The 15350-nt window shown below is 45.6% G+C and overlaps 1 protein-coding gene and 1 non-coding gene across 2 annotated transcripts; one reads left to right on the top strand and one right to left on the bottom strand.

The window, feature by feature from the left end:
- Window positions 1-5057: 5057 nt before the first annotated feature.
- LOC136489613 (putative disease resistance protein RGA4) lies at window positions 5058-12628 on the bottom strand. The gene is made up of 4 exons (XM_066486192.1): window positions 11915-12628; window positions 8020-8571; window positions 7334-7561; window positions 5058-5444 (listed from the first exon to the last, which is right to left on the bottom strand). Exons 1-4 carry the CDS (start codon window positions 12626-12628, stop codon window positions 5058-5060), a joined length of 1881 nt encoding a protein of 626 aa, XP_066342289.1.
- Window positions 12629-13770: 1142 nt separating this feature from the next.
- LOC136490449 (small nucleolar RNA Z247) lies at window positions 13771-13909 on the top strand. The gene has a single exon (XR_010767730.1). It is a non-coding gene; the product is annotated as a small nucleolar RNA Z247 (small nucleolar RNA).
- Window positions 13910-15350: the final 1441 nt, after the last annotated feature.

Genomic DNA, 15350 nt, shown 5'->3' with positions numbered 1-15350 from the left:
TCTTTGTCAAGGTCGGAGGCCTATTTGGCCAAGGTGATTTCTGCCTTGATGCCTGAATTTCGACAGGTCTTTGTTAGGGTCGGCGGCCTATTTGGCCAAGGTGGTTTCTGCCTTGATGTCTGAATTTGGACAAGTCTTTGTCAGGGTCGGAGGCCTATTTGGCCAAGGTGGTTTCTGCCTTGATGCCTGAATTTGGACAGGTCTTTGTCAAGGTCGGAGGCCTGTTTGGCCATAGAGGTCGTTTCAAATTGCCAATGCCTGTGGTCGGCGCTTTGAAAGGACCTGTGCTTATTTTTGTTCACCGAATATTGTGGCGCCAGAGCTGGCCGCTTTTGGTTTTGAACTTTTCAAGCGTTCTTTTGGGGAATTACCTCTTTATATTTCTAGAGGATTTTTACATTGAGCTTGCCTCGTTAAAAACCTCACCTCCATTTGGAGTTCCCCTGTGAGGAAAAGAGTACAGGCTCTTTTACATTTTTTGGGTTGAAGAAAAAAGAGCTAAAGGGTAAATGAACGGAGGGTCCTCCGCTTATTATTTGTGGAGGTTGCCCTTTGGTGCATTGCCTAGATGTAGTATCTGTGAAGGCTATCAACATTCCAGGTGTGGGTTGTCGTGACACCTTCGCTGTTGGTCAAGTGGAAAGAGCCAGGGCGGCCTGCTGCCGTTGCTGTGTATGGGCCTTCCCATTTTGGTTGCAGTTTGCCAACAAGTTGTGCGTTGGGTTTTCTTCTGAGTACGAGGTCTTCGTGTTTTATGTCTTTTCTTACCACCTGAGAGTCTCTCCACTTCTTGGTTTGGGACTGATATTTTGCAATGTTTTCGACTGCTTCCAGTCTTATGGCTTCTATTGTTTCCTTTGCATATTCTTCATCTTGCAGCATTAGCTGTCTCGTTGTGCGGAGGCTTTCATGCTTGATTTCTTCTGGCATCATGGCCTCTTCTCCATAAAGCAGTTTGAATGGTGTGAATCCTGTTGTTCTTGAGATAGATGTATTGTGTGACCAAATCACTCTGGGTAATTCATCTACCCATTTTCCTTTGCGTAGGCCCAGCAATGTTTTTGATATTGCTGAAAACACTATTTTGTTTGCTCTTTCCACAGCACCATTGGACTTTGGGTGGTATACTGAGGCGAAGGCTAGTTTTGTCCCAATGCTTTTGCAGAATTCTTTGAAGTTCTCTGAATCAAATTGTTTTCCATTGTCTACTGTCAGAGTCCTTGGTACACCAAATCTGCAAATGATGTTTTGCTAGAAGAATTTTCTGGCGGTTTCTGAGGTTATCTTTGCCAGCGGCTTTGCTTCTATCCATCTTGTAAAATATTCTACTGCCACTACTGTGAATCTATTTCCTCGGGATGGTGGTAATGGGCCGACCAGGTCCACACCCCATCTTTGTAGCAGCCATGTCGGAGGTATAAGCTGGGTCTCCGACGATGGTTTTGACTACCGGGGAGAGAATGTTTGGCATGCTTTGCATGTTCTGACTGTCTGCTCTGCGTCTTGTATGTGTGTTGGCCAATAAAAGCCTTGCCTTATTGCCTTTGCTGATAATGCTCTAGAGCCAATGTGCGATCCGCAAATTCCTTAGTGTATTTCTTGAAGCAACTCTATGCCTTTGCTCTACGATATGCATTTGAGGAGAGGCTGGACTACTCCTTTCTTGTACAGTACACCATCTATGATTGTGTAATTTCTTGCCCTGGCCTATATTCTTGCTGCTTTTGCTTCATCTTCTTTGGTGGTTTTGCCTTCTAAGAATTCTGTTATCGCCTTTCTCTAATCTTCATTTTACAGGTGTAGTATGGGCTTAGGTGCCTTAGATGTCTCCGCAGTTGCTGGAGACTTCAAGATCTGATAAAAAGTGTTTGGTGGTAGTGGTAGGTTGTTTGCCGCAGCTTTTGCTAGTTCATCTGCCTCTGCATTTTCTGATCTTGGGATGTGCTTCAGGGTGAAGCCCTCGAATCTCCGCTCCAAATTTCTGACAACGGATAGGTATTTGATGAGTTCTGGCTCTCTTGCTGTGTATTCTTTTTCTACTTGGCCAGTAACCACTTGAGAATCTATTTTGACTGTCAATGTTTTTGCCCCTAGGGCCTTTGCTTTACTGAGCGCTAGGATCAGGCCTTCATATTCTGCTATGTTGTTTGTTGATTTGAACTCTAGCCTTGCTGTGTATTTCAGTCTAACGCCGGAGGGTGCCGTTAGGACGGCGGAGGCTCCTGCTCTGGCTTGGCCCCAGGCTCCATCCGTGAATGCTATCCAGCCTTGAGTGGTTGGTTGAACCTTGGGCTCTATCGGAGGTGTCCAATCTGCTACAAAATCGACTAGTGCTTGTGATTTGATTGCTGTTCTGGGGACATACGAGATACCAAACTGTGATAGCTCTGTAGCCCATTTGCCTATTCTGCTGGAGGCTTCTTTGTTTCTAAGCAAGTCTTGCAGTGGCAGCGATGTTGGAACTGACATTTCATGGGCTTGGAAATAATGCTTTAGTTTTCTTGATGCCATCAGCACTGCGTAGGCAACTTTTTCTACCTTAGTGTAGTTTAGCTTGGCTCCGAACAGTGCTTCTGAGATAAAATAAACTGGCTTTTGAGTTTTGCCTGATTCTTTTTCCAGCTCGTGAACTAAGACTACGCTGACTACATGGTCGGAGGCCGCCACATATAGCAATAGGTGGCTGTCTGATTCTAGGACGGAGACCACCAGTGAGTTTGCCAGATACTCTTTCAAGTTATGAAATGCCTCTGACTGCTTGGACCCCCACTCAAAGTTGTCTCCGCCCCTCAGGGCTTGGAAGAAAGGGAGGCTGCGTTCTGCTGATTTTGAGATGAATCTGTTGAGCGCTGCTATTCTTCCTGTCAGCTTTTGCACTTCTTTCTTGTTTTCGGGTTCTGCCATTGTCATTATTGCTCTAGTTTTGTCTGGGTTTGCTTTGATGCCTTCACTGCTTATGATGTATCCGAGCATCTTCCCATTTGTAACTCCAAATATACATTTTTCTAGGTTGAGGCGGAGGCTAGCTGTCCTGAGGTTGGCGAAGGTCTCCTGTAAGCCGGAGACATGATCATCCTTGTTCTTGCTCATGACCACTATGTCGTCGACGTAGGCTATGATGTTTCTATCTAGTTGTGAGCCCAAAACTTCCTTTGTCATTCTGGCAAAGGTTGCTCCGGCATTTTTGAGCCCCTCCGGCATTCTGGTGTAGCAATATGTCCTGAATGGAGTGGTGAAACTTGTCTTGTCTTTGTCTTCTTTTTTCATCTAGATTTGGTGATACCCAGAGAAATAGTCGAGGAGAGAAAACCTCTGGCATCTGGCTGCCTTGTCGACGGAGGCATCTATTCTTGGCAATGGGAAAGGGTCTTTTTTGCAAGCTTTATTCAGATCTATGAAATCTATGCACATTCTCATTTTGCCATTCTTCTTTGGTGCCAATACTACGTTTGCAAGCCATTCTGAATACTTGACTTCCCTGATGACTTTTGCATCTAGCAACCTTTGCACCTCCGCCTTTGCTGACAGGATTCTGTCCTCCGACATTTTTCTCTGTTTTGCTTTCTTGGCCTCATGTTTTCATTGATATCCAGTTCATGCTGTATGATGTCCCTGCTGACTCCCTGTAGGTCGGAGGCTGACCAGGCGAAGATGTCTTTGTTTTTTACTAGAGTGTCCAAGAGCTCTTCCTCCTCTGCTTTGCTCAACTCTGAGCTGATTGTTACTTTTCTATCTGGTAACTCCTTTTCTAGAGGGGTCACCTTTGTCTCTTCTTGACCTGCCATATCTGTTTTTCCTCTGGGCATATCCGGAGGCTCTAGTTCTTTGTCTGCCGACTTGACTGCATTGATGTTTCTTTGAGCTCTGTAGATTGCTTTTTCTATGTTTCTTGCTTCTTTCTGGCTGCCTCGGACTGTGATAATACCATGGAGTGCTGGTGTTTTCATGCACAGGTAGGCCATATGCAGGGCTGCATTGAATTTAGTCATGAATCTTCTGCCCAAGATGGCATTGTATGGGTAATACAGATCGACAACATCGAAGGTTATGTACTCAGTTCTAGCATTTGCTTGGGTTCCAAACGACACTGGGAGTGAGATTTTTCCTAATGCTTGTATCTGCTTGCCTCCAAATCCTATCAAAGGGGATTCGGAGGGCTATAGTTGATTTCTACTGAGTTTCATTTGGTCGAAGGTATTTTTGAAGATGATATCTGCAGAACTACCAGTGTTGATCAGTACTCTGCTTATCTCCCATGCTGCTATGTTGGTCTTGATTACCATTGCGTCTGCATGAGGGTAGCTTTCTAGCTGGAGGTCTTCTTCTGTGAAGGTGATTGGGACTCTGCACCAATCTGTGTATTTTGCTGGGCCTTGGACTGCTACGTTGTTTACCAGGCAGAGGCGATCCTTTTTCTGCTTTTTTGTTTGAAACTCCATTGATGATCCTCCGGCAATTGGTAGTATCATGCCTATTGTTGGTAGCGGTCCATGGGGGTTGACTTGGTTTTCTGGGTTTGGCTCATTTTTTGGTGTTGGTGGTTGGTTGTGAGGTGGCGGTGGAGGCAGTTGCTGCATGTGGTGCTGTTGCGGCGGAGGCTCGAACCTAATTTGGTTTTGTGGTGGTGGGTTTGTTTCAAGGTAGGTTATGTGGGGAGGTTTTGGGTTTGTGTAGGTCTGGCTTGCCTCCGACCTGTAGTTACCCGCCGGAGGCTGCTGCAAAGGCGCTGACCGCCATGCTGGTAGGAAGTTTGGGTAATAGGCAGAGGCCAGTGTGGAGGGATGTATATGGGTTGCATTTAGCGCTGGGTACATTGGGCAGTACTGCTGGTGGCCAGTTATGTAGGTGGTGCTGACCTCTCTTGCTCTTTGCTGTGTCGGAGGTTGTGCAGTCTGTTTGTTCTTCATCCTTTCCTGTGTCTCTTTTGTCTCCGGACAATCTTTGGTGCTGTGCCCGGCGCTTTCTCCGTGAAAAACGCAATATGGCCTGCATTGTTTCTGCTTGTGGTTTTTGTTCTAGTTTTTGCCTTGGTAACCTTGCCGACCTTGGTTCCTAGTCTAGGTCTTCAGCCCTAATGGCGCTGGCAGTTGCCCTTGTTCGGGGTAAGGTTGACCCTCGATGATGAGCACTTGCCCCTGGCCTGGTTTCTGATTTGATGCATTCTGGTTCGTATAGCTTTTCTGGGAGTTTTTGCTGCTGTTTTGCTGTCTGTTTTGACCCTGCTCCTCCAGCCTTTTCCGGAGGACATTGTCTGATCTGTAGTATTTCTCGAACTCGTCATACAACTGCTGTATGGAAGTTGGTTTCTTTCTTGCTAGGTGTGCTGCGAATGGCCCGATTTGGAGGCCTTTGATCGCTGCTTCGATGGCAATCTCGTCTGGGACGTATGGTGCCTTCGCCTTTAGTTGCATGAATTTCCGGAAGTAGTTGTGTAGTGTCTCTCCCTGCATTTGCTTGCACTGGAACAGATCTATGGAAGTCAGCGACTGTGCTGTTAGCCCCTTGAAATTTGCCAATATCTTGTCCCGGAGGTTTTCCCAAGAGTAGACTGTGCTTGGTTTGAGCATAGAATACCAAGTCAACACGTCGCCTTCGGCTGCAATGACAAATGACTTTGCCAAGATGGCGTCGTCTCCGCCGACGGAGGCTACTGCTGCCTCGTAACTCATAATAAACTGATGGGGGTCTGTCTTTTTGTTGAACTTTGGTAGTGTGATTGGCTTGTACGCCGTTGGCCATGGCGACTGTTGTATGCCTTCAGAGAGTGGGGACTTGGGATCGATAGGCCTCCGCATCACCTGAGATGGCATCATGGTTGGGCTGATCACTGGCGGAGGCCCTTGTTGTCTGGTTGCAGTTGGTGTTGCTGCGGAGGCTGGGATTGCGGAGGTTGACGCTGGTACTGCATGCTGCATACTTAGCATCTCAGCATGTAGGACTGCCAGTTGCCGCCTTATTTCTGCTACTTGTGTTGACGCTTGAGTAGCTTGCTGATTAGCTGCGAATGCTGCTGCAATTCTGTCCCTCTCTTGTTGCGCTCTTTGCAATTGTGCTTGCAGCTGTTGCAGTTCTTGCTCGAGTGTTGTGCCTGAATTTGGTTGGGCCTCCGAATCTTGCATCTCTGGATCTTGGGGTTCCGGTGGTTGACCCTGAGCATCTACTCTGGTGTCATCCTCCGCTGGCGAGGTTGCGTAGGTGCTACGAGTGGTGCGCCTAGGCCTTCCTCTCTGATCCGTGGTCGTTGCTGCTCTTGTGGTGGTTTTTCTTTTCCCTACCATCGTTGGTTTTCCTTGGCCAAACCACGGTGGGCACCAATGTTGAGACTAGCGGTCTCAGACAAGGTGGAGGAGATAGAGGCCTCCGCCCGCCATGCGCTGCTCTCAGGCGGAGGCTCGGGGAACAGGCACGACAGGTGGGCGTCTAGGGAGATGGCACGCAAAACTAGGATTTCATTAATTCACACTCCAACCCCCTGTACTGTTACAAGTGTTCCCTATTTATAGGGCTCAACTACCACTTTTACAGAGTTTACAATAGTACCCTTCAACTGTTACAGTACATTCTGGGAATATTCCACTACTCGCCTTTCCTCTTGGGACTAATCTTGTCATGCCGCCCTCAGGTACTGGGCCTGCACGATCAGCCGGCCCATCAGGCCTCAGGATTCGGCGATGGGCCTTTAGGCCTCCGCCGTCGGTCTCCGCCTCATCAGGCCTCAGGATTCGGCGAAGGGCCTTTGGGCCTCCGCCGTCGGTCTCCGCCCCTGGGACGCCGGGGCTGCAGACCCCCGATGCCCAGTATTGCCATCCTCCTGCTTGGGTCTCTGCCCCTACGAGCGGAGGCCGAACCGGCGTGCCCGCGCCGTCCACGAGCGCCTTCCTCTGGTTACCTGCACACACACGTAGGTAACGTTGGCACTTGATTAGCCTTGCAGTGGGGTGGCCTCCACCCCTTCCGCCGGAGACGCCTACGAGCTAACCGGGCGGAGGCTGCGCCAGGGTCACCGGCAGCGTCCTGCAAGCAGTCCGAGAAACCGTCATCTTTCTGGGTCTGGAGGTGCGGTAGCTGGGCCTTTGCTTAGGTAGTTGGTCGGAGACGTCTCTGCGAACTGCTGGCCGCGTAGGTCTCCGCCACTCTCGGAGGCCGTGTTACAACACTGGCACAGACCATCAGGGAGTTGGGTGGAACAACGAAGTTTGTCCATCCTTAAAAGCCTCAGGCTCTTAAAGACACATGTAGCTGGAACCATCATCCAATTTGGTAGCCGGCTACCAAAGTATCCTATAATGCTTAGATGCCGTATGCTCGATGGAGGGCTGAGCACCTCAATTACCTCCTCCACTACTCTCTGCTGCTGCTGCTTGTTTGTTTCATCCCTCAATCCCATGAATCCGCTGCTACTCCAATATAATGCCAAAAGGTGAAGGTGCTCCTTGCTACTAATCATGGCCATTCCAGCCGACGAGCTAGCAGGCACATTTTCTAGACCATGTAAAGTAAGCTCCCTAAGCTGGGACAGAGGCCCGATCTCTTCCAAGCTGCACCAGCCCGTGCCCCCATTCTTGTCCAAATGTACTCAGAACCCAAAAAGTGTTCTTAGATTTTTTAACTGACCAAACCCCTTGGGTATTAAAACATTGTCATGGGAACCATACATGCAAAGAGTTCTTAGATGCAGAAGCTTTGAATGCAGCTAGGACGATGGTCTAGCTGTGGACATTTCTCAACCCAAATGTGCTGCAAGAACTTCATCCTATGAATGTCTCCTGGTAGCCTAGTTATATTTGTATCCTCTAAGTTGAGGTATCTCAGGTGCCTCAGCTGACATAGAGAGTCAACCAATCTATCACAATCAGTACCACTTATAAAAAGCACTCTTAGGGTAGACAATCTCCCAAATGAGTCACTAGGCTGAACATTAATTCTTTTATTTATAATTAATGTTCTTACTGATTTGTGCTTCTGTAGAATATCTCATTCTAGTGCTGACTTGGTTGATCCTATAGACAAGTGACGTACATGGCTGATCTTGCTACCACCATCATCTTGGTGGTCCTGGACCACCAATGATTCTTCTTTAGACATAAACTCTGCAAAAGATCGCACCACGTCATGCATGGTGCATGAGTATCGAGTGAGAGCTGATTCTGTTGCTCGTTCAATAAGATTCCTCGTGATTAGCTCCTGGTAATACCCTTCTGCTATTTCTTCTAGCCAATCATCATATGAACTAGTGCTTCTGTCTGGTGGATGGATAAATCCCTCACTGATCCACATCGGAACAACTTCACTTCGCCAAATAGTTGTACCTTTAGGGAAAAGTGAACAGTATAGGAAGCACTGCTTCAGCTGGGGAGACAAATCCTCATAGCTCAAGTAGATCGCGTTGTCCAGTTCCTTTGGCAATCCAGCTACTGACCATGCATGATGCTTCAAAACAGCCTCCCAATCACTCTCGCTTCGGGGCTTCGTACTTAGCAGTCCTCCCATCACTTTGATAGCAAGTGGTAAACCTCCACACTTACTGATAATTTTCATCCCGACAACTTTCAGGTGATCTGTTCCATGTACCTAATAGCACAAACAACCATTTCCACTCATAAAACATATTTACAATATTTAATTTGTAAAATAATGGTAAGCAGTTAGCCGATTTGTTATACTATATAATCTTTTGTATATGCTGCCCCGCCAGCGCGGACGGAAGAAGCTAAAATGATAAATACTCCCTGTCACAAAAAGAGCAATTATGGGATTCGCGCTAGCCGAAATAGCTCCAGTGACAAAATTTTAATAAATAATATTAGCATTTATGTCACACTACAAATTTATTATGAAAATATATTCTATAATAATTTAATGGCACTTACTTTGTATCATAAATGTTAGTAGTTTCTTATATAATTTTAGTCAAAATTTAAATTACTTGACTTCTTGGGAAGTGAGAATTGCATTATTTATGGAACAGAGGGTGTAGAAAGGTTCAGTTTGGAATTTATGGGCCCACCTCACATTGGGAGCTGTCCATGGCAGTTCCGCCCAATTCATTGGCTGATTTGTTGATGGATGCTAAATTTTTTGTTTCCATTCATTTTGCTACCTAAATTTGCCTGCATCGCACATTTAGGTTGACAAATATTTTTGTGCAACTTTTCACAACTGAATATTTGGCATGCAAAATTTCGAGAGCCAATCAAGCATGCCTTCAATATGCATAAATTGCCAAAATCAAATTATGATTTAGTGGCCAATCTTACATGTAGATGGGAGAGATGAGTAATTTATTGGAGACTTATAAGTGACCTTAGATTATGTTTAATACTAAAAAAATAATATTGATGCAAATTTAGAGGTACATTTATTACCTTTTTATAGTCGTACAAGTCGATAATTTAGATGCAGATGTTTATGTTACCTAGATTATTTTTACTAATGAAAAATATGGGTAATTTAGATGCATATTTTGGTGTTACTTTTGTTATTTTCATGATGATAGAGGTGGATAATTTGGATTCATATTAGGGGTTTTCTTTAGGTTATTACTAGCAAACATACATGTGCATTGCAATGGGAACTTTGTCATGTAGTTAGATTACTCATGTAGTGCTGGATATCTATTTAGTAATCACTTCATGTGTTTCAATTCATCTAGAATCAAATTCTATATTGTTCCTTGACACATGCTATATTTTTACTCATATGTGTACGGGAGGAAACTCTCAACAATCATGTTATTTGTTCCATTTCATTTTGGAATCGGGCTATGCACCACGCCTAAACGTACACTTAACTTGTACGGACATAGGTAAATGTGGTGGACCATGGTAACACTTTTGTATTCCAATTTGTTTTGGAAATAGACTCTGCATCATGCTTAGACATCCTACTCTAACTTGTACACAAATAGAATAGATTGATCCCATCGGGCAATTGTGATTGATGAAAGATAAAGAAACCTTTTGGTCTTTAATATATGAAAGAAGGCCCGTGCGTTGCTATGAAAGAATGCCTAAGAGTTTTAAAAAAAAGATGTGTCATTTGTCTGGACAAGTTTTTAAATAAAACAAAAAATGAGAATTATTTTTGAATGACTGAAGCAATAATTAATACAGTTTCAAGGGCATCACTAGGAAGTTTTTGGTGCCATTATCCGATGGCAGTGTGTAATACTCTGCATCCATAATTTGCTTATTTGACCCAGTTCCTCAAGTGCAACGGGCCTGCATACACATAGCACCTCTCTTGCACTTCAGTCCTCAATTTGTGTAAAAGGATTAACCCAAAGATGCAATTTTTTGAATGACAAGCCCTCACCCACATGGGCCAAGAACAGGCATCTAACAGGCTGAGGTGTTACATTCATCCCATGAAGGGCAGATGTCCTCGGCAGCTCACCACACACAGCAGATGCCTAGAACCACCCCTTGGTACACCCCTCCCTGGTCACATGCCAAAAGAGTTGATGCTCTGAATACTACCTATAACACCATATGTCCGAAAATCTGCTTACAGCCCAGCTCCTCACGTGGAACGGGTCTGCATAGCACATCTCTTGCACTTTCGTCATCACTTTGTATAATAAAAAGGTTAACCCAGAGATGCTACAATTGGAATGAAAAGGATTATAAGCTAGCCCTCACGCGCCCTCACGCTCCTAAGCTTCCAAGGTGGTACGAAACGCACCAACTATAACTCCTCATTTGGCAGATGGGACGCATGGGCCAACAACACAACTACATGCTTCTAACGGGCTGGTGTGTTACACAATGTTCACCATGTTTCCAATGAGCCATTATCAAAACTTTCTGGCACTTTTGTGGGATTTAACTTGGAAATCATTCTCAAATATGTGTTGTTTAGGTTATCACTGTGGATGTTGTCTTTAGGATCTCTTAAGCTTTTATGTCTTGTTGCAAGGTGGCTCCTTCCATGTAATGGGGGTCATTCCCTAATATCTGCTATTTTTTCTTAATAGGTGAATATACAACTAGAGTTTCAACTTAAAATATATGCATAGAAAATTACAATGACTACTAATAGGATAAAAGATGCAGTCCATGACATCATAGCTCATCATGGACTATAACCATTGCGGACACACAGTTTGTGATACAAAAAGTAAGAAATAGTGAATATTGATGAAAAACATATAGAGTACTTGGTCAAATTATCACACTTCGGTGGAGGTAACAGAGTATCTATATGGTTATTATGTATAAAGAATAAAAGAGAGACAAAGGGCACAAAGACAAGCAATTTGATTAGATATAGGTACTAAACATTTCCACAAACTTCTAAGACTTATATCTCAAAGGTTCAAACCTGTATAGGTGGACACATAATGGATTAGTGTGGATAATTTAGATGCATATTCATGAGTCACTTTAGATTCAACAACAAAGCTCGATAATTTGGATGCGTACTTATGGCTTTACTAGGAGTTGTATATTGTAACTAGTTTGTAATACCATAGTTTTCTAAACCTGCTATGTCAAAATAGGCCCTGAATAGATAGAGTTAAGGGAATAATGTGCATTAAACTGCAAAATAAATGGTATATGTGTTTACTAACTTGACCAGGTGTTGGCGGCAACTGTTTGTTGAGCAAGGACCAAGCATCATCTTCATTGAGTGGGCTGACATGATGTTGGTAGAAGGAGGCTCCGGACCGTAGAGCTAGGTCTTCTAATCTTGTAGTGATTAGCACCCAATTGCCTTGTTGATTTTTACTTGCATTTCTGATTGGAACACTAAGCACATTGCTCCATGCTACATTACTCCACACATCATCCAGGACCAGGAGAAACCTACCCAAGGACAAGGTGTTGGTGAGCCTCCATGAGAGGAGGGTCTTGTCTTGCACCCCACCATGGACTCCCCCAGCATGCTCAATTGCTGTTCAGAGAAGCTCAACCTCATCAAAGTGTTGGGTGATGCTTAGCCATATCTTCACTTTGAAGTGTCCTTGGACGGTGGTCTCATTGAAGATCTTCTGGGCCAAGGTGGTTTTGCCCATGCCTCCTGTGCCCACAATGGCCACCACTTTGATGTCGTGGTGTCCATTGATGGTTAGCATTTGAACAAGCTCCCTTGTCTCCCTCTCAATTTTCTCACCAACAATAGCTGACTCAACAAACTCAGATGTCACCTTCTCTCCAGTGGGCATCCTCTGTTCTGGGTGGGATACTAGATTGATGAAGTTGAACTTGTGAGCCTCTTCATATATGTTGTCCAGCCTCTGGTTGAGCTCCTTGATGCGGCTACCTATCTTGTGTGTGAACACAGGATTCCGTAGGTAGGAGAGCAATGGCCGACAGCAACCTGGAGCCTTTTCAACCATGCTGCTACCTTTCGACTCCCTCTGCTTGTCAGCTTTGATTTGACAAAGGTCTAGGATGTCAGTGGCGTCATACATGGCGTTCTTGAGCTTCTGAACCCATCTTTGCACCCTCAATTCAGTGATGCGCTTCCTCTCAGCGTCAGCAAGGAAGCATTTGATACTTTCCATGTTGTTCTCTTGCTTCTCAATATCGCCAGATATGCCCAGCATCATCTTCACCTCTTCGGTTGCCATGTCGGCTATCAGCTGCATCACGTAGGGTCCCATAGCATCCAAGATTGCGGCCATGGCTCCCCTAGACGTCCATCCTATACATATACAAGTACATCAGAATCATACACTTGTTTCATCAGAACAACCACTAGATCATTTATTCTTTGTGCCACTTGTACTAAATCACCTTATACTAGACACTCATATAATTTGGATCATGATAATTCTTTTTTTCAATCTAGATCTATTGTTTTAAAGTGAATTAGGATTTGCCAAGGGATACAAGACGTTTAGTATGCTTACTTACACCAAAAGGGCGAGCAGCTGGGAGTTCAAAGATCAAGACATTAGTATGCTTATACTTACACCAAAAGGCGAGCAGCGGGGAGTTTAAAAGTAACGCTGGAAAAGAACCAGCCACGCTCAAGCTACCTATTTCACTCATTATTTTTTCCTTTTTTTTAGAAGGATAGAACTTGCAGTCAACATGTAGAACTTGCATGCGTGTATTGTAGATGGGAGGTGATCCTTGATTGTAGGACTCTCCTTGTTTTCTTGTTGTAACCATATATGTGTACATGCCACCGCCGAGGGGTTTTTTCCTCGTGCATATATAACACGCAACCGTGGACCTGAGAAGGTACCATGTTCCACCAATTCTCACATGGTAATCAGAGCATCTATCCTAGCAGAAAAACATGGCGCTTGCATCCTCTTCCACCGCCGCCGCCCTTGCCGGGTTTTCCCCTCTCGGCATGTTCCCGGTCATGGAGAAGTTGACCAGGAATAATCATCCTATGTGGAAGCTTCAAGTCCTCTCCGGCCTCCGAGGTGCGGAGATGGAAAAGTTCATCGACCCGACGGAGAAGCCGTCGGAGAAGTTCATTCCCCCCAAGGCCGAGGCGGACGATGGGAAGCCGGCCGCAGATGCGGCACCCATTCTGAACCCTGAGTTCAAGAAGTGGGTAGCCCAAGATCAGCAAGTCCTTTCCTACCTACTTGGATCCCTCTCTCGCGAGATTGGATCTCAGATCACTATGGTGACCACCGCAGCGGAGGCATGGACTGCGATTCAGGCGCTTCATGCGTCACAATCAAGAGCCCGAATCATCAGCACAAGAATGGCTCTTGCTACCGCGTCCAAGGGTGCATCCTTGATCAGCGAGTTCTTCATGAAGATGAAGGCTCTGGGAGACGAGATGGCATCTGCTGGACGTAAGCTCGAAGATTAGGAACTCATCTCCTACATCTTGACCGGGCTAGATCAGGAATATGATCTAGTGGTGACAGCGGTGGCGGCACGAGTTGAACCGATCACCGTGAACGAGCTCTATGCGCAGCTTATCTCCTTTGAGCAGCGCATGGAGGCCAGGAGTGGGGGACAGCAGTCCTCTGTGAACATGGCCACCAAGGGTGGCCGTGGTGGCAGCAACTACAACAACAACGCACACGGTGGCGGGCGTGGAGGCCGTGGTGGCGGCCACGGACAGAAAGGAGGACGCAGTGGCGGGCGTTTTGAACCAGGCGTCTATTGCCAAGTCTGTGGCATGGAAGGACACCCGGCCTACCGATGCTTCAAACGGTATGATTCATCTTATCAGGGTCCTCCACAAAAGACTGCTGCTGCTGCCACCAGTTCATACGGTGTCGACACAAATTGGTACATGGACACTGGAGCCATGGATCATGTCACTGGCGAGCTAGAGTAGTTGACCGTCCGTGACAAGTATCACGGCGGTGATCAGGTGCATGCTGCAAACGGGGCAGGTATGGAGATTGCTAATGTTGGTCACAGTTATTTTCATTCACCTAATCTTCATCTTTGAAATATTCTTCATGTCCCACAAGCACATAAAAATCTCTGTTTTGTAAATCGACTCGCTCGTGATAATAATGTTTTTCTTGAATTCCACCCCCACCATTTTTCCATTAAGGAACAGGTGTCGAAGAAAATCCTCCACATAGGCAGATGTGAGGGGGGCCTCTATCCTTTGAAGTTACCATCCAAGTCGTCTCCAAATAAACAAGCCTTTGGTGTAGTCAAGCCTTCCACTTCGCTATGGCATCGCAGGCTGGGCCATGCATCATCTCGGGTCATCCAGCAGGTCCTAAGCCGCCATAAGCTTCCTGTTTCCCATAGTCAAAATAATACTAGGGTGTGTGATGCATGTCAGTCAGGCAAGAGTCATCAATTGCCTTACCCTAGATCTACCAGTGTGTCGAGTCATCCTATGGATCTCGTTTTTTCCGATGTATGGGGCCCTGCCCCCAACTCTATTGGTCGCCATAATTATTATGTGAGTTTCATTGATGATCACATTATGTTTGTCTAGATATATTTGTTGAAACACAAATCTGAAGTCTATCAGTGTTTTCAAGATTTTCAAAAACTTGTTGAGCGACAATTTGATCAGAAAATTCGTGCCATACAAACAGATTGGGGAGGGGAATATCAAGCACTAAACTCCTTTTTCAGGCGCATAGGTGTAGAACATCATGTTTCATGCCCTCATGCGCATCAACAAAATGGGTCGGCCGAACGCAAGCACCGACACATTGTCGAGATGGGTCTCACCCTCCTTGCACACGCCTCTATGCCTCTAAAATTCTAGGATGAAGCCTTTCTCACTGCAGTCTTTCTTATAAATCGCTTGCCGTCTAAAATCATTGATGACAAATCCCCCTTTGAGAAACTCTTTGGCCGTCCACCAGAATACACCTTCCTACGCACCTTTGGCTGCGCTGTATGGCCAAATTTGCGCCCATACAATTCCAAGAAACTTGAATTCAGATCCAA

This window comes from Miscanthus floridulus, chromosome 10 (assembly GCF_019320115.1).
Source record: "Miscanthus floridulus cultivar M001 chromosome 10, ASM1932011v1, whole genome shotgun sequence".
Lineage (NCBI taxonomy): Eukaryota > Viridiplantae > Streptophyta > Magnoliopsida > Poales > Poaceae > Miscanthus > Miscanthus floridulus.
The sequence above is the reverse complement of the archived record's forward strand: the minus strand, read 5'-3'. Positions and strand labels throughout refer to the sequence as shown.

Excerpts from the sequence above, each read along its gene's own strand:
- LOC136489613 (XM_066486192.1), bottom strand. The coding sequence starts at position 12,628 with ATGGCCGCAATCTTGGATGCTATGGGACCCTACGTGATGCAGCTGATA. Across the intron at positions 7,562-8,019 it reads GTGGTAGCAAGATCAGCCAT|AATGGGGGCACGGGCTGGTG; the intron begins GTACGTCACTTG and ends CATTTGGACAAG. Across the intron at positions 5,445-7,333 it reads AGCAGAGAGTAGTGGAGGAG|GGAGAGACACTACACAACTA; the intron begins GTAATTGAGGTG and ends AAGCAAATGCAG.